This window comes from Lithobates pipiens, unplaced genomic scaffold (genome assembly GCF_037356315.1).
Source record: "Lithobates pipiens isolate NorthernLeopardFrog02 unplaced genomic scaffold, aLitPip1_a1.2 Scaffold_18, whole genome shotgun sequence".
In the NCBI taxonomy this organism is placed as follows: Eukaryota; Metazoa; Chordata; class Amphibia; order Anura; family Ranidae; genus Lithobates; species Lithobates pipiens.
This window is the reverse complement of record NW_027507758.1, coordinates 655,205,689-655,227,747: the sequence shown is the minus strand read 5'-3', so window position 1 is coordinate 655,227,747 and position 22,059 is coordinate 655,205,689. Positions and strand designations below refer to the sequence as shown.

The 22,059-nt window shown below is 44.6% G+C and overlaps 1 protein-coding gene across 1 annotated transcript in view; it reads right to left on the bottom strand.

The window, feature by feature from the left end:
* PLB1 (phospholipase B1) overlaps positions 1-3,243 on the bottom strand; it is a 200,208-nt gene extending 196,965 nt beyond the window's left edge. The window contains exon 1 of the mRNA XM_077489431.1: positions 3,093-3,243. Coding sequence (XP_077345557.1) covers positions 3,093-3,156 — 64 coding nt within the window. The 5' untranslated portion in view covers positions 3,157-3,243. The remainder of the gene's footprint in view (positions 1-3,092) is intronic.
* Positions 3,244-22,059: the final 18,816 nt, after the last annotated feature.

Here is a 22,059-nt window from a genome sequence, read left to right as displayed (position 1 = left end):
GAATAAATGTGAATTTCTTGTTTGTTTTCTTTGGAGTCGGCAGAAAATTTCCCACACGATCCGCAGATCAAAGAGATTTTACTGTTATTTATGTTTAGTGAACATTTGTATTTGGAACGTTCAGATAATGACTCGGAATGAATGTTTATTTTCCTCATCAGAAGTTTTCCGAGGTTCTCTCTGCAAAATCTAAAGATTCACACAACTTTTAGGATCTTTACAAGTCCGAAGAAATTCTTAAAATTGTCACAAACTATAGAATCGGTATCACTGCCCTGGCTGAGATAATGTCATCAGTCTGCTGCAAGCAGGAGGAAGCATTTCCTCAGTCCCGCCAGTGATCAGACTTCATAGAAAGTCATGAGCTGAGAGGCCGCAGCAGGGGCTGATCTGTGTCAGACATTTGTGAACACACGACTGTGTCATCCCTAAACCAGCGCTCAACCTTAGAGCTCTTGCATAGCACCCTTCTACACCCTAAAACCCAACACAACACAAACAGTACCTGGCTTTTCTGTGTGAATGATAATTCATTATTCAGCATTCTATGTGAAGGGTTCATTGAGTTGGAGGACACATTTCTGAAAAGCTCCAGAAATTACAGCAGCATATTTTTTACTTTAGTTTTTCAAGAAATTGTACAAATGCACTGAAAACAAAGGCAATCCGAGCAAACACTGTATATACAAATAGTCAAATGTCCCATCTGTACAAGGTTTATAAACAATGTTATTTTGTATCTCTGCATCTCCAGTCTGATCAATGCTTATAAAAAATGTTACTTTGTATCTCTCTATCTCCCGTCTGATCAATGTTTATAAACAATGTTACTTTGTATATCTCCTTCTCCTATCTGATTAATGTTTATAAACAATGTTATTTTGTATCTCTCTATCTCCCGTCTGATCGATGTTTATAAACAATGTTACTTTGTATCTCTCCCTCTCCTATCTGATTAATGTTCATAAACAATGTTACTTTGTATCTCTCTATCTCCTATCTGATTAATGTTCATAAACAATGTTACTTTGTATCTCTCTATCTCCCGTCTGATCAATGTTTATAAACAATGTTACTTTGTATATCTCCTTCTCCTATCTGATTAATGTTTATAAACAATGTTACTTTGTATCTCTCTATCTCCCGTCTGATCGATGTTTATAAACAATGTTACTTTGTATCTCTCCCTCTCCTATCTGATTAATGTTCATAAACAATGTTACTTTGTATCTCTCTCTCTCCTGTCTGATCAATTTTTATAAACAATGTTACTTTATAAACATTGATCAGACACGAGATAGAGGGATACAAAGTAACATTATTTATAAACATTGATCAGATGGGAGGGAAAGAGATACAAAGTAATATTGCTTGTATCTCTCTATCTCCTGTCTAAACAATATTTATAAACATTGTTACTTTGTATCTCTCCATCTCCTGTCTAAACAATGTTATTTTGTATCTCTCTATCTCCTGTCTGATCAATGTTATAAACAATGTTACTTTGTATCTCACTCCTGTCTGATCAATGTTTATAAACAATGCTACTTTGTATCTCTCTCCTGTCTGATCAATGTTTATAAACAATTCTACTTTGTATCTCTCTCCTGTCTGATCAATGTTTATAAACAATGTTACTTTGTATCGCTCTATCTCCCGTCTGATCAATGTTTATAAACAATGTTACTTTGTATCTATCCCTCTCCTATCTGATCAATGTTTATAAACAATGTTACTTTGTATCTCTCTTTCTCCTGTCTGATCAATTTTTATAAACAATGTTACTTTATAAACATTGATCAGACAAGAGATAGAGGGATACAAAGTAACATTGTTTATAAACATTAATCAGATGGGAGGGAAAGAAATGCAAAGTAATATTGTTTGTATCTCTTTATCTCCTGTCTAAACAATATTTATAAACATTGTTACTTTATATCTCTCCATCTCCTGTCTAAACAATGTTATTTTGTATCTCTCTATCTCCTGTCTGATCAATGTTTATAAACAATGTTACTTTGTATCTCTCTCCTGTCTGATCAATGTTTATAAACCATGTTACTTTGTATCTCTCTATCTCCTGTCTGATCAATGTTTATAAACCATGTTACTTTGTATCTCTCTCCTGTCTGATCAATGTTTATAAACAATGTTACTTTGTATCGCTCTATCTCCTGTCTGATCAATGTTTATAAACAATGTTACTTTATAAACATTGATCAGACACGAGATAGATACAAAGTAACATTGTATATAAATATTGATCAGACAGAAGATAGAGAGATACAAAATAAAATTTTTGTATCTCTCCATCTCCTGTTTAAACAATGTTTATAAACAATGTTACTTTGTATCTCTCCATCTCCCGTCTGATCAATGTTTATACACAATGTTATTTTGTATCTCTCCATCTCCCGTCTGATCAATGTTTATAAACAATGTTTTTTTGTATCTCTCCATCTCCCGTCTGATCAATGTTTATAAACAATGTTTTTTTGTATCTCTCCATCTCCCGTCTGATCAATGTTTATACACAATGTTATTTTGTATCTCTCCATCTCCCGTCTGATCAATGTTTATAAACAATGTTACTTTGTATCTAAGGAGCTCTAACTCGCATTCCTACATACTCATACTGGGACCTATTTAATCCGGAGCCAATTAACCCCCCAGCAGGTCTTTGTAGTGTTGGAGGAAACGGAGTGCCCGCAGTAAACCCACGCAGGCGCAGGGAGAACATGCGAACTCCATGCGGGTAGCACTGTGGTTGGGATTTGAACCCACAACCTCGGTGCCGCCGGGTGGAAGTGCCCAGTCCTTCATGTAGAGAGGTGGCGCTCTTATACAGAGGTGCGCTACTGGCCCGATCACCAGGAGAAAACAGAGGGTGGAAAAAAGCTTAAAAAAAAAAAAAAAAAGAAAACGAATGCAGCCGCCACATCTAGTGATCGATAAGCTGCAATATATGACATTTTTAGTTTTGGGATTAATATAATGTGCACTGATACCACATAGCGGGGTGCCAAGGACTGGAGGGGGGTCCTAAAGCCATGAATGATAAAGTTCCCGATAATAACTTATCTGTGACTTACCTCTGGCCAGGTGTAGAAGAAGCAGAGTGAGGAGGCGGAGGGTCGCTCTGTATTGCCCCCCCATAGTCGGTGGAAGGGTAGAAACCGCTGTGTATGGCTGGAGAAGACGCCCGGCTTTTATATCCCCGGCTTGTGTCTGATAACCCGCCGACCATAAACCGCCTCTTATCATTCTCACCTTTGAGAGAGCGCCATCCCAGGCTGGAGGCGCAATAAACCTCATCTGGAGCACAAACATTTCACTGTCACCCTTGTAAAACCTTATCTGACATGATGGCTCCCTCTCTGGGGGGGACTGTCACTGCGTCTTAGGACGACACACAGCGGGCGGGGGGGGGGGGGACGACACACAGCGGGCGGGGGGGGGGGGGGACACGCGGATTGCAACAAAAATGACATCAGTGTTTCATTTGTACCCCACTACTGATACAAAGATGCATTGGGGGAGATTTACTAAAGACAAATAGACTGAGTACTCTGCAGGTGCAGTTGCTCCAGAGCTTAGTAAACGAGGGGAAGCTCTGCTGACTTCCATCATCCAATCATATGCAAACAAAAATGCATTACAATTTTCCCTGTATATGATTGGGTATTCTTTGTAAAGTGAACCCTTGCCTCATTTACTCAGCACTGGAACAACTGCAGTAACTGCCAAGCAGAGAAGCGATCCCATTGGCCACCGAGGCGGAGGAGCAGGGGAAGCCGCTGCCTGTGACCTAGATGGGGTAAGAGCGGGGCTGGTGACTGACCGACCGGGGGGGGGTGCCTGTACACCACCGCCACCAGCCTGAACCGGTGATACCCCATCCCCCACACCATTACACCCCCACCACCAGCCTGAACCGGTGATACCCCATCCCCCACACCATTACACCCCCACCACCAGCCTGAACCGGTGATACCCCATCCCCCACACCATTACACCCCCACCACCAGCCTGAACCGGTGATACCCCATCTCCCACACCATTACACCCCCACCACCAGCCTGAACCGGTGATACCCCATCCCCCACACCATTACACCCCCACCACCAGCCTGAACCGGTGATACCCCATCCCCCACACCATTACACCCCCACCACCAGCCTGAACCGGTGATACCCCATCTCCCACACCATTACACCCCCACCACCAGCCTGAACCGGTGATACCCCATCCCCCACACCATTACACCCCCACCACCAGCCTGAACCGGTGATACCCCATCCCCCACACCATTACACCCCCACCACCAGCCTGAACCGGTGATACCCCATCCCCCACACCATTACACCCCCACCACCAGCCTGAACCGGTGATACCCCATCCCCCGCACCATTACACCCCCACCACCAGCCTGAACCGGTGATACCCCATCCCCCACACCATTACACCCCCACCACCAGCCTGAACCAGTGATACCCCATCCCCCACACCATTACACCCCCACCACCAGCCTGAACCGGTGATACCCCATCCCCCGCACCATTACACCCCCACCACCAGCCTGAACCGGTGATACGAGGCAGGATGGATCCATGCGCCAAATTCTGACCCCACCATCTGAATGTTGCAGCTGAAATCCAGACTCATCAGACCAGCCAACGTTTTTCCAGTCTTCTATTGTCCAATTTTGGTGATCCTGTGCCAATTGTAGACTCAGTTTCCTGTTCCTAGCTGACAGGAGTGGCACCCGGTGTGGTCTTCTGCTGCTGTAGCCCATCTGCTTCAAGGTTGAATGTGTTGTGTGTTCAGAGATGGTATTCTGCATACCTTGGGTGTAACGAGAGGTTATTGGAGTTCCTGTTGTCTTTCTATCATCTGGAACCAGTCTGCCCATTCTCCTCTGACCTCAACAAGACATTTTCCTCCACACAACTGCCGCTCACTGGATATTTTCTCTTTTTCCCCACATTCTATGTAATCCCCGAGAGATGGTGGTGTGTGAAAATCCCAGAAATACTCAGACCGGCCCGTCTGCCACCAACAACCCATGCCACGTTCAAAGTCACCGAGATCCCCTTTCTTCCCCATTCTGATGCAGCAAGTCGTCTTCGCCGCGTCTAGATGCCGAAATGCAATGAGTTGCTCCCGTGTGATTGGCTGATTTAGCAATTTGTGTTACCGAGCAATTGGAACAGGTGTACCTAATAAAGTGGCCGGTGAGTGTGTGTCGTGACAAGGAAAATAAATAAACAAAATGAATGAAAAGGAAAATTTTGTTTACAAATTAATGAGGGAAAAAAAAGGGCAGGGAGGGGTTCGGCTGATCGGATGATCGGGGTTCATTTGGGGTTAATTTGGGGTGAAATAGAATTACATTTTATTTAAAAATCGTTTTCTGTCACATGCAGATCGATCGTCACCCCTGTGATCTACAAAGCAATGAACTAAAATGATGTAACGATTGTTACTTTGTATTTAATCACTCATCAGCCAATCAGCAACTCCGATTACATTTCTCAGGACGTATCTCCTACACAATAGATGATTACATATTGATCCCAGAGTGCTCTGTGCATGGATTACATCATCTCTGTGCTAATCAATCAATCGGCGACAATTTATTCATTTAACCTCTTGGCGCCCAAGGTACGTCCCGAGACGGCCTCGACTTTCGGGGGTTATATCCGAATGATTCCCGAGGCCACAGACATCATTCAGATATCGCCATTTTCAGCCGGCGATTCCCTGCACCATAAGAACGATCATAGCGGCGTCCCCTCCCGCCGCCCTCCGGCGCTCTTACCGACTCACCGCTTCCATCGGTGAGTCGGTCACAGGATCCGCCGGCCTCCCAGATAATAATCATAGAGATTTCCGGCGGACCAGATGGTCGGCAGAGTCTCTATGATCGTTCGGAGGCCGGGCGCGATGTTATGACGCCACGCCCGGCCTCTGCATTCAAATAACGGCGCCGCCTCGGCTGGGAAGCCGTGATCGTTTTTATTTTAATTTTTTAATTTCATTTTTTTTTTATTTTAGAGGTTTGATTTTTAGAGGTGAGATGTGGTGTCTTATTCCCCCCCCCCCCCCCCCCGATCTCAATGTAAATATGTCCGATCGTGCCATATTCCTATTACAAGGGATGTTTACATTCCTTGTAATAGGAATAAAAGTCATCACATTTTTTTTTTTTTTTTTTTTTAAAGTGTCAAACTAAAAACAATAAAAGTAAAATTAACAATAGAAAAAAAATAAAATAATTTAAAGTGCCCCTGTCCCCGTGAGCTCGTACGCAGAAGCGAACGCATACGTAAGTCCCGCCCACATATGAAAACGGTGTTTCGAACCACACATGTGAGGTGTCGCCGTGAACGTTAGAGCGAGAGCAATAATTCTAGACCTCCTCTGTAACTCAAATCATGTAACCAGTAAAACATTTTAAAGAGTCGCCTATGGGGATTTTGTAAATACCAAAGTTTGGCGCCGTTCCGCGAGCGCGTGCAATTTTGAAGCGTGACATGTTGGGTATCTATTTACTCGGCGTATCTTCATCTATCACATCATGCAAAACAATTAGGCTAACTTTACTTTGCAGTTTTTTTTTTTTTTTTAAAGCATGAAACTTTTTTTTTTTCTGAAAAAAAAACGTGTTTGAAAAATTGCTGCGTAAATATCATGCGAGATAAAAAGTTGCAAAGACCTCCATTGTATTCTCCAGGGGTCTTTGCTAAAAAAACAAAACATATATAATGTTTGGGGGTTCTATGTCATTTTCTAGCAAAAAAAAATGATGAATTTTACATGTAGGAGAGAAATGTCAGACTTGGCCTGGGCGCCAAGTGGTTAAACATAATTAGAAAAAAAAAAAAATATAGTGACCGCTGAAAAAGACCTGCTTGGCATATTTTTTTCTTTTTTTTTTTTCAATGTACGCCCTTAAAAAAAAAAAACTTTAGCCATTGCTATGTTTAGCCAATATTAATGAATACTGTAACGTATTTACAACTCTTTTGTATTGATTAAAAATTTTTCAATAAATATACATTAAAAAAAAAACTTTAGGTTTTACAAGCTTTTGTTTCTCCGATTGTAAATTCCCCGGCGGCAAATATTAGCAAATCAGATCTTCTGTGTAAATGGGCTCCTCTCGCGTCTCCTGTCTAAATTGACGCTCGCAGCATTTTCATTTTTATGTTGTTCATTCATAGCAGTGACCTTTGATCTGCACATGCGCTCAGCGGACGCACGCCCCGCCAGTTCAAAAAAATAAATACATTAAATGTGTTTCTAATTAACCCTTTAAATACTCCCAGAATCAGACCTCCTTCCTGATATATTGCTGCTGATTTTTTTATTTTTTTTTATTTTTTTTATTTATTACCATTAATACTTAGACTTTTTTATTTTTTATTTTATTTTGTTATTTACATTTTTTAATGACACATTTTAAAAATGTGAAAAAAAATATATAAAAACAAAACAGTTTTGCCATGCTTTGTAATAGAAAAGGAATGTTACGGTTATCATAAATGGGACAAATTACAGAATAAACTGTATACTTTTATTATTACTATTAATATTATTATTAATGAAAAAATTATACTTTTTGCAGTAACATTAGTTATTTTAAAATGAACACAATTCAATGCTTTTTCTCTGTAGATTGCATAGAAAATAGGTTTCTATTTGCATGCTTATCAGGATGACATTAGCTTACAATAAAAAACTGTGGTTTTACAAAACTGAAGCTCAGAATATGCACACAGCTTATAAATCCACAGGTTATCCATTATCTGTTTCAGTGGGAGGAATAGTGCCTCATCATTGGTGTCAGTGGGAGGAATAGTGCCCCGTCATTGGTGTCAGCGGGAGGAATAGTGCCCCATCATTGGTGTCAGTGGGAGGAATAGTGCCCCATCATTGGTGTCAGTGGGAGGAATAGTGCCCCATCATTGGTATCAGTGGGAGGAATAGTGCCCCATCATTGGTGTCAGTGGGAGGAATAGTGCCCCATCATTGGTATCAGTGGGAGGAATAGTGCCCCATCATTGGTGTCAGTGGGAGAAATAGTGCCCCATCATTAGTGTCAGTGGGGGGGAATAGTGCCCCATCATTGGTGTCAGTGGGGGGAATAGTGCCCCATCATTGGTGTCAGTGGGTGGAATAGTCCCCCATCATTGGTGTCAGTGGGAGGAATAGTGCCCCATCATTGGCGTCAGTGGGAGGAATAGTGCCCCATCATTGGCGTCAGTGGGAGGAATAGTGCCCCATCATTGGTATCAGTGGGAGGAATAGTGCCCCATCATTGGTATCAGTGGGAGGAATAGTGCCCCATCATTGGTATCAGTGGGAGGAATAGTGCCCCATCATTGGTATCAGTGGGAGGAATAGTGCCCCATCATTGGTATCAGTGGGAGGAATAGTGCCCCATCATTGGTATCAGTGGGAGGAATAGTGCCCCATCATTGGTGTCGGTGGGTGGAATGCTGGTGGTCACATGGCTGTGGTGACTCCTCCTCCTTCCTCTCTGGCAACTTGAAACAAAATCCACTCTTGCTGTGCTTTGATAAATCTCAGGATTCTCTATAAAACCAGTATCACAGGGGGGCGCTCTCCAATAAATGTTTATTTAAAGATGTTATATAAACAATAAAAAAAAAAAAAAATATATATATATATATATATATATATATATATATATATATATGTAAAATTGACTCAGAGACGTGACAGGTTATTTATAAATGTACATAGTCCTGAGTGTTCGGGGGGGGGGGGGGGGGAGGGGGGGTATTTTATGTTTCAGGGAATCATGGGAGAAGCTTCTGTTTATCTCTCAGACCTATAAACTGTCTTATCGGCCACCTTTGAGAGGTAAACTGTAATTATGTAATATGAAGTCATAAAAAACAGTAAACATCTCAGAGTAATAAAAGCAATACATTGATCGCTTCCAGGTTTACATTAGAGCAAACGACACGATAAATACATAAAACTGAACATTTTGTATCAAATATTTACCGTAATTCTCCTTTCCTGACGGACTCCATGGCAGCCTACGTGTGGGGTAACCCCGCCTCCTCTCCAATGCTATAGGACCCCATACCCATAAATTCGAACTCGCCGCTCGGGACTGCGTTCCGGAACTTGCCAATTCTTTGGCCAAGTGGGTGGGAACTCCGTCTGCCATGGAGTCCATCAGGAAAGGAAAATTACCATGGCAGCCTACGTGTGGGGAATAACTAGCCAGACCACGCGGGGCGGGTATGCTGAACAAAAAAGATTTAATTTGCCCCGTCAGCTGACAGGATCCTTAAACCAAAGTTCACAGAAGATGGAGAAGGAGGCTCTATGCAGAAATGTGACACAAAGGTACTAATGGAGGCCCAAGAGGCCACTTTGCAGAAGACATCTGGAGCCACGTGCCGGGATGCCGCCCACGAAGATGAAGACTGATGAAATATTGGCCAGATTCTTGTGGGCCCAAGACATGATGGGTTCGACCTCTTGGAGCAGGGTGGGGCTCCGAGTGCCCCCTTGCCCCCTCACATAAGAGACTGCTGTGATGTTGTCCATCCTTAGTACCACTGACTCCCCTTTCAGGAGATGCGAAGAAGATTGAAGGGCACACCAGGCCGCCCGAAAGTTCCAGGACATTGAAGCCCGGATTGTGGAGACAAGCATCCCACTTGCCTTGTGCCAGCTCTGGCATACAGAGGGCTCCCCATTCATCACCGCTGGCGTCGGTCGTGACCATGACTCATGAGACGGGGGCAATGGAGTGGCGAGTGAGTAGGTTCCTGCGCTGAAGCCACCAAAAGAGGCTGTTCCTCATCACTGATGTTATGCGAATGGACTGATTGATGTCCCCCGAATGCCATTGCTGAAGGAACCCCGTCTGAACGGGACGTAACCTCCACAGAGACCATTTGACCATGGGGGTCGTAGAGACCATCGTGACCAGTGGCAGCTGGTGAAGTTTTAGGATGTGGGTGGGTGCAAGACCCCACCTCTCCCGATTTGGCCCCTCCCGCTTCTCACAATCCACGCCCCTTATGGAAGCCACATCATATACCAGGCTGCACATTATACACGGGGCTCTGCACATCATATACCAGGCTGCACATTATACACGGGGCTCTGCACATCATATACCAGGCTGCACATTATACAAAAGGCTCTACTAAAGCAACCTGAAAATCGCACATTTCTGCATTCTGTAAATCGCATTCTGTAAATCTCACATATCTCCACTCTGTAAATCTCACATATCTGCATTCTGTAAATTGCACATATCTGCATTCTGTAAATCGCATTCTGTAAATCGCACATATTTGCATTCTGCATTCTGTAAATCGCACATATCTGCATTCTGTAAATCTCACATATCTGCATTCTGTAAATCGCACATATCTGCATTCTGTAAATCGCACATATCTGCATTCTGTAAATCGCATTCTGTAAATCGCACATATCTGCATTCTGTAAATCACATTCTGTAAATCGCACATATCTGCATTCTGTAAATCACATTCTGTAAATCGCACATATTTGCATTCTGCATTCTGTAAATCGCACATATCTGCATTCTGTAAATCTCACATATCTGCATTCTGTAAATCTCACATATCCGCATTCTGTAAATCGCACATATCTGCATTCTGCATTCTGCAAATCGCACATATCTGCATTCTGTAAATCTCACATATCTGCATTCTGTAAATCACATTCTGTAAATCGCACATATTTGCATTCTGTAAATCACATTCTGTAAATCGCACATATCTGCATTCTGTAAATCACATTCTGTAAATCGCACATATCTGCATTCTGTAAATCACATTCTGTAAAACGCACATATCTGCATTCTGTAAATCACATTCTGTAAATCGCACATATCTGCATTCTGTAAATCACATTCTGTAAATCGCACATATCTGCATTCTGTAAATCACATTCTGTAAATCGCACATATCTGCATTCTGTAAATCGCACATATTTGCATTCTGTAAATCGCACATATCTGCATTCTGTAAATCGCACATATCTGCATTCTGTAAATCGCATTCTGTAAATCACACATATCTGCATTCTGAAATCTGCAAATAACACATATCTGCATTCTGTAAATCACACATATCTGCTGTAAACTAAAAAAGCATATATCTTTATAAGCATATATATTTTTTATCTTGTTGAGCGGGGGGGGGGTGGGAGCTGATTAGTATGCTGCCGACCACCGATAGTAACCCTTTTTTTTATCTTGTTTAGCGGAGGTGGGGGGGGGGGTAATTGTATGCTGCCGACCAACGATAGTAAGGGGGGTGATTGTATGCCGCCGGCGCTGAGAATATACCGCCGAAAATAGCTATTGAATTAAGGGTGGAGGTGGGGGGGGTCCGGTCTGAAAATAAGAAATATTGTGGATGTGGAGGGGGGTGCCACTGAATAAAGAATATTTAATAAGGAAAGCAGAAAGCATGGCCATGCCTTACCTGTGATCCTCTCAGGCGGGACGACAGTGAGAAGAGAAGAGAACAGACTGCCAACGTCACTTCCTTGAGTGACGTCGGAAGCACCGCCCACCGCTCACTCAAAGTGCAAGTCTATGCACTCGCTCGGCCAGTCCATTGCGCCGGAAGCTGTGGCGCGATCGGCTGCGCCACAGAGCGCTTTTTTTTTGGGGCAAATGAAGCGCCTCGTCTGCAATCTTGTGATTGCATAGACGTGGCGCTTCCCATATTGCGCTGCGCCCGCGCCCGGATACAGTGCACATAGGGACATTTAAAAAAAAAAAATAATATATTTTTTAAATGGACATGTTTTAAAAAAAAATTCCACATTTTTTTTTACTACATGGGGGGGGGGGGGGGGGGGACGGCGCCCAGGCGCCCCCTATGGACGGGCCTCCACTGACGATAATTCTTAGGCACTGTAAGGCCCTCAGGCTTGAGGAGTTCAGAGCCTGTGAAATTCTTTCCTGAATAACTGGGACCTTTTCCACACAGGGAGAGGAGATGGTGCTTTGGGTCGAACCGGGCCCCCAAGGTATATCAGACGCTGGACTGGTACTAGGTGGCTTTTCTCCAGGTTTAGGAGCCACCTGAAGTCAACCAATGTGGAGATGACCTGCTCCTTGGGGATCAATAATTGCTCTTTATCCTGGGACAGCAAGAGGAGGTCATCGAGGTAATGGTACAAGCGTATCCCTTTTATTATGATAAGGGCCACCACAGCCAGTAGAACTTTTCAAAAAGACTCGGGTGAGGTTGTCAGTGGGGGAGGGGCATTAAAAAAACATAACTTTTTACGTTTTTTATTTTTTTATGCGTGTCTGCTTGTTAACTACTTCCCACCAATGTACATAGGCCAGTGTACATAAACAGCCAGGTAGGAGCCTTCTCCTTCTGAGTGGACGTTCAGGAATGTACGTCAGAAGGAGGGGGATCGCACGCACGCGCAGCGGTGCGATCCCGATGCACTCGCGTCACCCGGACACGGCGCATCTCGGATTGGCAGGAGGGCTCTGTGATTGGCCCTCCTGATCACATGACGGCCATGTCCAATCACAGCCATCATGTGATGTAAACAAACAGCCGGTTGCTAGACAGACAATCGGCTCTCCTCTCCTCTCACAGAAGTCATCGCTGAGGAGAGGAGAGCGGATCGCTGCAGCCGTCTGGTGATCAGTGAGTATGAGCTGTTTTTTTACAGCTTTTTACTCACTGATCACCAGTCTAGTGTAAACACACATGTCCCCAAATAATAAAAACACATGTCCCCCACATATGTCCCCAGGGCCGCTGATAGAAATCATGGGGCCCCGTACAGCCTACCTGACGGGGCCCCCTTCAGCTCCACCCCTGGTCCCTCCTTCAGCCCCGCCCCTGGCCCCTCCCCAGACCCCACCTTGAAACGAAGCATTGGCGGCATGGGTGGCACTGTCTGAAGCACATTAAGGCATTGGCGTCACGGGTGGTACTGTCTCTGCAGGCAGCACATGCGTTATGGGCCATAATGCATGTGCTACCGACAGACAGTGCCACCCATGCCGCCAATGCCATAATGTGCTACAGACAGTGCCACCCATGCCGCCAATGCCGTAATGTGCTACAGACAGTGTCACCCGTGCCGCCAATGCCGTAATGTGCTACAGACAGTGTCACCCATGCCTTAATGTGCTGCACACAGTGCCACCCGTGACACTTATGGCATAACACATGTGCTACTTGCTGACTGCGCCACCCATGCCGCCAATGCCATATTGTGCTGCAGATATTTCCACCCATGCCGCCAATGGCATAATGCCATTGCCAGCATTGTGGCTCTGTCTCTGCAGGCAGCACATGTGTTATGACATTAGTGTCATGGGCGGCACTGTCTGCAGCAGAATATGGCATTGGCGGCATAGGTGGCACTGTCTGCAGGGAGCACATGGGTTATGGGCCATAACGCATGTGCTACCTGCAGACAGTGCCACCCATGCCACCCAATGCCATATTCTGCTGCAGACAGTGCCACCCATGTTGCCAATACCATAATGTATATATGCTGCTGCATCAGTAGTAGATCTTGACCCCCCCCCCCCCCCAAAGCAAGCACACACCTGTGTAACTTCTAGCTGAGCCCCACGAGGCACTTCTTCCCTGATCCTGCTGCTGCCTGGACTGGAGTGTCCACAAACGATTCCATTCAGACTGCAGCTACTTCTTTTTTGTCTTCTGCCACCACCACTCGCCTCACTGACACTTATCTCATGAGGAGGGGGAGGAATCACTCCGCGGCGCCAGGGGGAGGGCACGATAGAGGACGCACTGGCTGGGACTTGAGCCACAGCCAGCATGAGGAGCGGGTGCGGGAGAGGCATTCTTCCGCGCCCGAAATAGAGGAAATAGTGCCTCCCCTGCCGCCACCTGTGGGCGCTATTTAGTTGGTAGTTGAGTCGGATGGGCTCTGATCGGCTGTGGTTTATTATATTAATTCTTTTACTGCTCAGCTTGCCCGGGCCCCCCTGCTGTCTGGGCCCGGTACAACAGAGCCAGTTGTACTGGCCTATCAGCGGCCCTGTATGTCCCACTAAAACCACATGTTCCAATGATCACCTGCACACATCTGTCCGTGATCACCTGCACACATCTGTACATGATCATTTGCGTACATATGTCCGTGATCACATAGGCAGCACAGTGGTTAGCACTTTCACCTAGCAGCAATAGGGTCGTTGGTTCAAATCCTGACCATGACACCATCTGTCTGGAGTTTGCATGTTCTCCCGGTGCCTGCGTGGGTTTCCTCCGAGTACTCTGGTTTCCTCCCACACTCCAAAGACATGCTGGTAGGTTGATTAGACCTTGTCTAAAAAAAGAAAAAAAAAAAGTTGGCCTTAATATGTATATGTCAAAGCGTGTCAGGACCTTACGGGGTAAAGGACCACGCAAAAAAAAAAAAGCCACAGATGGACTCTGGTGGCAAGAAAGTGCCCTGAGGCGATTCAGTTCGCATAGGTAGCGCTATACAAGTCACTCACTCCTCACACAAACCAATTATTATACACTTAACGGGATTTTTTTTTTTTTTATACCAAAAACATGTAGCAGAATACATTTTGGCTTAAATTCATGACAAAATTTGATTTTATTGGATTCCTTTTAAAATAGAAAGAAGAAAATATAGTTTTTTTTTTTCCAAATTTCCATTCTTTTTTTTTTTCGCTTATATCGCAAAAACTAAAAAACAGAGTCGTGAATAAATACCACCAAAATAAAGCTCTATTTGTGCAAACAAAATGATAAAAAAAATGTCATTTGTGTACAGGGTAGCACGACCGCGCAATTGTCATTGGAAATGTGACGGCGCTGAAAGCTGAAAATTGGGCTGGCAAGGAAGGGGGCGAAAGTTCCCGGCATTGAGGTGGTTAACACATTCTAATATCCAGAATAAATGAATATTCTGGTCAATAGAACACATATATGTGCATTCAAAAATGCTACCTTTTTTCCCCACTGCTTTTCACCTGTAAGGAGAAAGAAAAGATGTCTAAAAGAATAGGGTATGCAAAAAAAAAAAAAAACAGGTGTGCAAAATTGTCATATTGCTAGAACCGTGAAACGTAGAATACTTATTTATTTATTTCTTTGGCAGGTCACGGTAATAGCAAAAAAAAATATACGGCTAAAGCTAAAAAAACAGGAGATATTTATTAAAATTTTACTGCTAGACATATGCAATTTGTTTCGTTCCGAATTCTTTTTTTTTTTTTTTTTTTACGAATTTCGACAAATTCGTTAATTCGGAAATATCCGAATTAACAAAAAAATCCATTTAATAAATTTTTTTAATTTTAATATTTGTAAGTTTAAAAATTAGAAATTGGAAAATCCTAAAAACCCCCGAAAATTCGAAAATCTGAAATAACAGCTAACTATTAAATTATAGGCATTGGAATTTCTTTTTTTAAATTTGGCTGTTAGTGAAAGTAACGAATACGGATTTATCCGATGTTAAGAATTATCCGAAATAACGAATGCCGCATCTAAACGAATGGAACAGAACAAAATAATAATAAAATGTTTTTATTATTATAATTTGTTATTTATTATTATTAGCGTAACAAATTAATAATAATAAATAACAATTATAATAATAAAAACATGTTATTATTATTTTGTTCTGTTCCTTTGGTTTAGATGCGGCATTCGTTATTTTGGATAATTTGTAAATTCGGATGAATTCCTTTTTGTTACGTTCACTAACAGCCAAATTTGAAAGGAAATTTCAATACCTATAATTTAATAGTTAGTTATTCTTTTGAATTTTCGGATTTTCTTTCTTATTTTTGAATGTTTGAATTTGCAAATTTATGAATTTTCAAATTCCCGAATGTTCAAATTTTACAAATTTACGAATTGCGATCATAACGGATGACCCGAAAAACAAACAAAAAAAAAACGAAAACATTTTTTTTTGGCAGTGCACATGTCTATTTACCACCAAATCTAGGCCATCTTTCTCCTCTAAACCACAATATGATTCACCTGGATACACAAACTAGTTACGAGGATTCAGTATGTACAGCTTTATTAATACATGACAAAGTTGCAAAAACAGAGGGATTACATTCCCTCTGTTCTCAGCTGTATAAGAGCTGGGGGGAGGAGAAACAGCAGCACACTGAACTTACCAGTGAATGGTTGAGCGGGGGGGGGGGGATTATAGGAGTCTTGGGAGATGGCTATCGAGCGCCCAAGGCAAAGATGCAAACTGTGCACCCCCCCCCCCCCCTTAGGGTAAGGGTCAAGGTGCTCACATCCCTGCAATAAACCATTGCGCCCAGGGCAGCTGTCCACCCCTTGTTCCGTCACTGGGCATGCGATGCATACTAGCACATTATGACATTACTTTTCAGGGTACAAAAAAAAGTGATTTGGTTTAGACTAAGGCAGAAGGTGCATTCAATGCGTTATGATAAAAAACCTTCTGTGTGAAGCAGCCCCCCTCAACCCCCTTCAGCCCCCCTAATACTTACCTGAGCCCCCTCTCTATTCCGGTGATGTTTCACGAGACGCTTGGCTGTCCGGGACTCGCTCTCCTGATTGGCTGAGATGCACAGTGGGGCTCATTGGCTCCTGCTGCTGTGAATCAAAGTCAGTGAGCCAATGAGGAGAGCGAGGGGGCGGGGCCGAACTGCAGCTCCATGTCTGAATGGACACACAGAGCAAGGTGCAAGGTGCCAGCTGTGGGGGGCATTTGGCAGGAAGTAGGGGCCAGGAGCGCCGGCGGGGGGGGCCCGTGAGAAGAGGAGGATCGGGGCTGCTCTGTGCAGATCCATTACAGAGCAGGTAAGTATAACATATTTATTATTTTTAAAGAAAAAAACACAAGACTTTAATATCACTTTAAGCCGGGCCATACATTATACAATTTCTTGTTCAATTTCCTTTACATTTACCTTCACCTGTGTAGTAGACGGGCCGGCCTGACTGCATACAAATTGAAAGTGTTTAGGTTTGACCTCATATGATATGGTTTTGGTAGATGGTATAATGTATGGGCAGCCTAAGTTTAATGCAATATTATTATATTATATTATATAATATTATATTATTTAAAAATAAATGTCATCCAATAGAGAGACGAATGAATCCGCACATGAAGGAGATCCAGCTGCTTCGTCATCTATCAGTGGCGGTGGAACAGAGGAATCTGTGACTTTTATCTGTACATTCAGTTATTATATAACAGAAATGCTCCTTATCAATGAGAATGACTGATCCCAAGGCTGTTGTGTTCGCAAAACCGATAAACACATTAAAGGGTTATTCTATCTGGGATACAAAGATGACTTACACTCATAATACCTACAGTATGTCTGCTATATGACCAAAGGTATGTGCACCCCCTCCACATTATAGAGATCAGGTGTCTCCAGTGAAGGGTCCTGGTAATCCTCCATCATACAAAGACATTGTAGACAAGTGCACTCTTGTGGTAACAGTTTAGTGAAGACCCTTTTCTGTTTCAGCATGACTGTGCCCCCCCCCCCCCCCCCCATGTACAAGGCCGGCTCCATAAAGACATGGTGCAACCAGTTTGGTGTGGAGGAACTCTTTTTTTTTCCTGAGAACTTTCAGAGATATGTGAATGAACGAGTCCTACAAAGTCTTCATGGGTCTCTAGGCCTAGGCCAACCAAAGACCCATGAAGGCTTTGCAGGAATTGTGTTTCCTGAGAACTTAGAGATATGTGAATGAACAAGTCCTACAAAGCCTTCATGGGTCTTTGGTTGGCCTAGGCCTAGAAGACTCTTTTTATAGACATTTGTGCTCTTCCAACCTTGTGGTAACAGTTTGGTGAAGACCCTTTTCTGTTCTAGATGACTGTGCCCCCCCCCCCCCCCCCCCCCACTGTGTACAAAGCCAGCTCCATAAAGACACGGTGCAACCAGTTTGGTGTGGAGGAACTCGTTCATTCATATATCTCTGAAAGTTCTCAGGAAACACTAGTTTTTTTTCCACACCAAACTGGTCACACTATGTCTTTATGAAGCTGGCTTTGTACACAGGGGGGCCACAGTCATCTAGAACAGAAAAGGGTCTTCACCAAACTGTTACCACAAGGTTGGAAGAGCACAAATGTCTATAAAAAAGAGTCTTCTAGGCCTAGGCCAACCAAAGACCCATGAAGGCTTTGTAGGACTTGTTCATTCACATATCTCTGAAAGTTCTCAGGAAACACAATTCCTACAAAGCCTTCATGGGTCTCTGGTTGGCCTAGGCCTAGAAGACTCTTTTTTATAGACATTTGTGCTCTTCCAACCTTGTGGTAACAGTTTGGTGAAGACCCTTTTCTGTTCTAGATGACTGTGCCCCCCCCCCCCCCCCCCACTGTGTACAAAGCCAGCTCCATAAAGACACGGTGCAACCAGTTTGGTGTGGAGGAACTCGTTCATTCATATATCTCTGAAAGTTCTCAGGAAACACTTGTTTTTTTTCCACACCAAACTGGTCACACTATGTCTTTATGAAGCTGGCTTTGTACACAGGGGGGCCACAGTCATCTAGAACAGAAAAGGGTCTTCACCAAACTGTTACCACAAGGTTGGAAGAGCACAAATGTCTATAAAAAAGAGTCTTCTAGGCCTAGGCCAACCAAAGACCCATGAAGGCTTTGTAGGACTTGTTCATTCACATATCTCTGAAAGTTCTCAGGAAACACAAGTCCTACAAAGCCTTCATGGGTCTTTGGTTGGCCTAGGCCTAGAAGACTCTTTTTTATAGACATTTGTGCTCTTCCAACCTTGTGGTAACAGTTTGGTGAAGACCCTTTTCTGTTCTGGATGACTGTGGCCCCCTGTGTACAAAGCCAGCTCCATAAAGACATGTTGCAACCAGTTTGGTGTGGAGGAACTCGTGTGTCCTGAGAACTTTCAGAGATATGTGAATGAACGAGTCCTACAAAGCCTTCATGTGTCGTTGGTTGGACTAGGCTTAGAAGACTCTTTTTATATACAATTGTGCTCTTCCAACCTTGTGGTAACAGTTTGGTGAAGACTCTTTTCTGTTCTAGATGACTGTGCCCTCCATGTGTACAAAGCTATCTCCATAAAGACATGTTGCAACCAGTTTGGTGTGGAGGAACTCTTATGTCCTGCACAGAGCACGCCAGCTCATCCAACATCAGTACCTGACGTCACAAATGTGCACAAATTCTCATAGACACCCTCCAGAATCTTGTGGTAAGTCTTCCCAGAATGGGTGGAGGATGTTGTAGATGCAAAGTGGAGCCAGCTGCATAAAGACATGGTTTGACAGTCTAGTGTGGAGGAACTTGAGTGTCCTGAGAACCTTCAGAGATATGTGAATGAACAACAAGCCCTCAACGCCTTCATGGGGCCTTGGTTGGCCTAGGCCTAGGGGACTCTTTTTATAGACAATTGTGCTCCTCCAACCTTGTAGTAACAGTTTGGTGAAGACTTATTTCTGTTCCACCATGACTGTCCCCTTGTGTACAAAGCCAGCTCCATAAGGACATGGGGTGACGAGTTTAGTTTGGAGGAACTCGAGTGTCCTGCACAGAGCCCTGACCCAGGGCCGGGACAAGGGATGGGCGGGAGGGGGGACGACTTCCCTGGGTGGTGTCTTAAACTGAGGGGAGGAGGGCACACTGGGAGCTTCGGTTGCTGTTCCTGCCTCACAGACAATAGTGACTGTGTATTCACTGCATATACTGATTACCGGACTCCTCCGCTCATCCAACTCTGCCTTATCTCTGCTATTTATTGCTGCTAATAATCACTCTCTCCTCCAACAAGCCACACTCCCACCCTCAACGTGCTCTCCTTCCCAGGACACTTCACCTTCTTCCCTGTTACTTTCACTATGGTCCGGTGTTCTGTCATATAGTGCCCTCTATTGAAAAATGGTTCACGCGCTTGCTTGTCGGGATCATGCACAAAATTGCGGTTTTCTTGACAAAACACAGAATCGCACTGTCCTTTGGTAGATGCACAGCAGTGCCATTAATTGTTAAAGGTACCCCTACACATCTGATAACGCACACATTTTTTCACACACACCAAACCACATGGTGCTGCAGCACTTTACCATCTTTGCCCTGGGCACTGGATGACCTTGTCCCAGCACTGCCCTGACCTCATCCTCACTGGACATCTTTGGGATGAATTGGAATTTGAATGGTGACTGTCATCCAACATCAGTACCTGACCCCATAGGTGGTCAAAAATTTCCACAGGCACCCGCCACTATCTTGTGGAAACCTTCCAAGAGGAGTGGAGGATGGTATAGCAGCAAAGCGGGCAACTCCATAGGCCATGGGGGGGCTTCTTCCTATCAGTGGCCATGAGGGGGGGTCAACTCCATATTAATGGTCATTGAAGGATGGGAGAAACTCCATATTTAGGGGCGTAACTATAGGGGGTGCAGCAGTCGCGACCGCAACCGGGCCCTGTGATGCAGGGGGCCCATGCAGCCCCCTCTACATATGGCCGGCAGCAGCATAGGCAGCTAGGGGTACCAGTGCACCATGCACAGGCGTGGCTGGAGGTGGAGGGTGACTAGCAGAGCTCCATGCTCGACTATCGCACTGGCTGCTCTTTAGTTGTGCATTCCCCGCATGACCTGTGTCCTCGGCCGGCTCCTCAGAGTACCCCTCTCCTGCTCCATGCATTGCCGCTCAGTCCGATGTCTGTTTTCCCCAGCCAGAGTCCCGCCCCCCCCCGAGTCTGACCCACACTGCACTGCATAATTCTCCCGGGTAAACAAACTTTAAGCACACAGATGCAGTGCAGCCCTATGAGAGCCCCCCGGAGGACACTGCAGGCTTGTCTGCCAGCCCCCCTCCTCCCCCGTCATACACAGATGATGAAAGGTCTTTCTGGGAGATATGCTGATCACCCGTCCAGCACACTGGATGGAGCCCAGGCCAACATGGATGAGTGCGTGGCCTGCAGCTTGGTCATGGTAAGTGAGAGGACCCCATCCCCCACACACCATTGCATACCCCCTCCATCTCTCCCTGGGGACAGGGGCCCCTTCTCACGTGGGGACAAGGACCCCCATCTCCCCTGGGGACAGGGACCCCTTCTCACGTGGGGACAGGGACCCCCATCTCCCCTGGGGACAGGGACCCCTTCTCACCTGGGGGCAGTAACTTCATCTGCCCTGGAGAAAAGGACCTCATTTCTTCTGGGGACGGGGACCCCATCCTGCCTAGGGACAGTCCCCCAATGGGGCACCTAAAAATTTGAAAAGAAAATAATAAAAAAAAACTACTGATGCCAGTGGTGGAACTACAGGGCTCACAAAGGTCATACCTGTGACCACGCCCTGGAGTTCCACCGCCGGACTCAGAGGGAAGGGCCCTGGCTGGGGTCCAGGGGGGCCCTTCATGGTTTCTTGCATCGGGGCCCTGAAGGTTCTAGTTACGCCACTGTCCATATTAATGGAAATGTGGAGGACTCCTTATTAGTGGCCATGGGGGGACAACTCCAACAACTCCATAGTAATGGCCATTGGAGGAGGGCGGCAACTCCCTATTAATGACCATCGGGAGGACAATTCCACATTAATGGCCACGGGGGGACAACTTCATAGTAATGGCTATTGGAGGAGGGCGGCAACTCCATATGGCCATTGGGAGGACAGATCCATATTAATGGCCATGGTGGGGGGCGGGTGGCAAACCCATATGGAGTTGTCCCCTGATGGTTATTATTATCAATGGCCATGGAAGGACAACTTCATTTTAATAGCCATGTAGGGGGGGGATAACTCCATATTAATATCCATGAGAGGACAACTCCATATCAATAGCCTTTGTTTTGGAAAAGGATGTCCAACAAGCTCATATAAGTGTGATGGTCACATGTTCGCAAACTTTGGGCATATAATGTATAATTTTTAGGTCTCTATTTACCAGAAATGTTGTCTCCTTCAATTCCTGCTACTCCCATGACTATTCACATACAATTACAACTTTCTTGTTCAGACATCTAGAATGATTTTTTATTTTTTTTGGCCATTG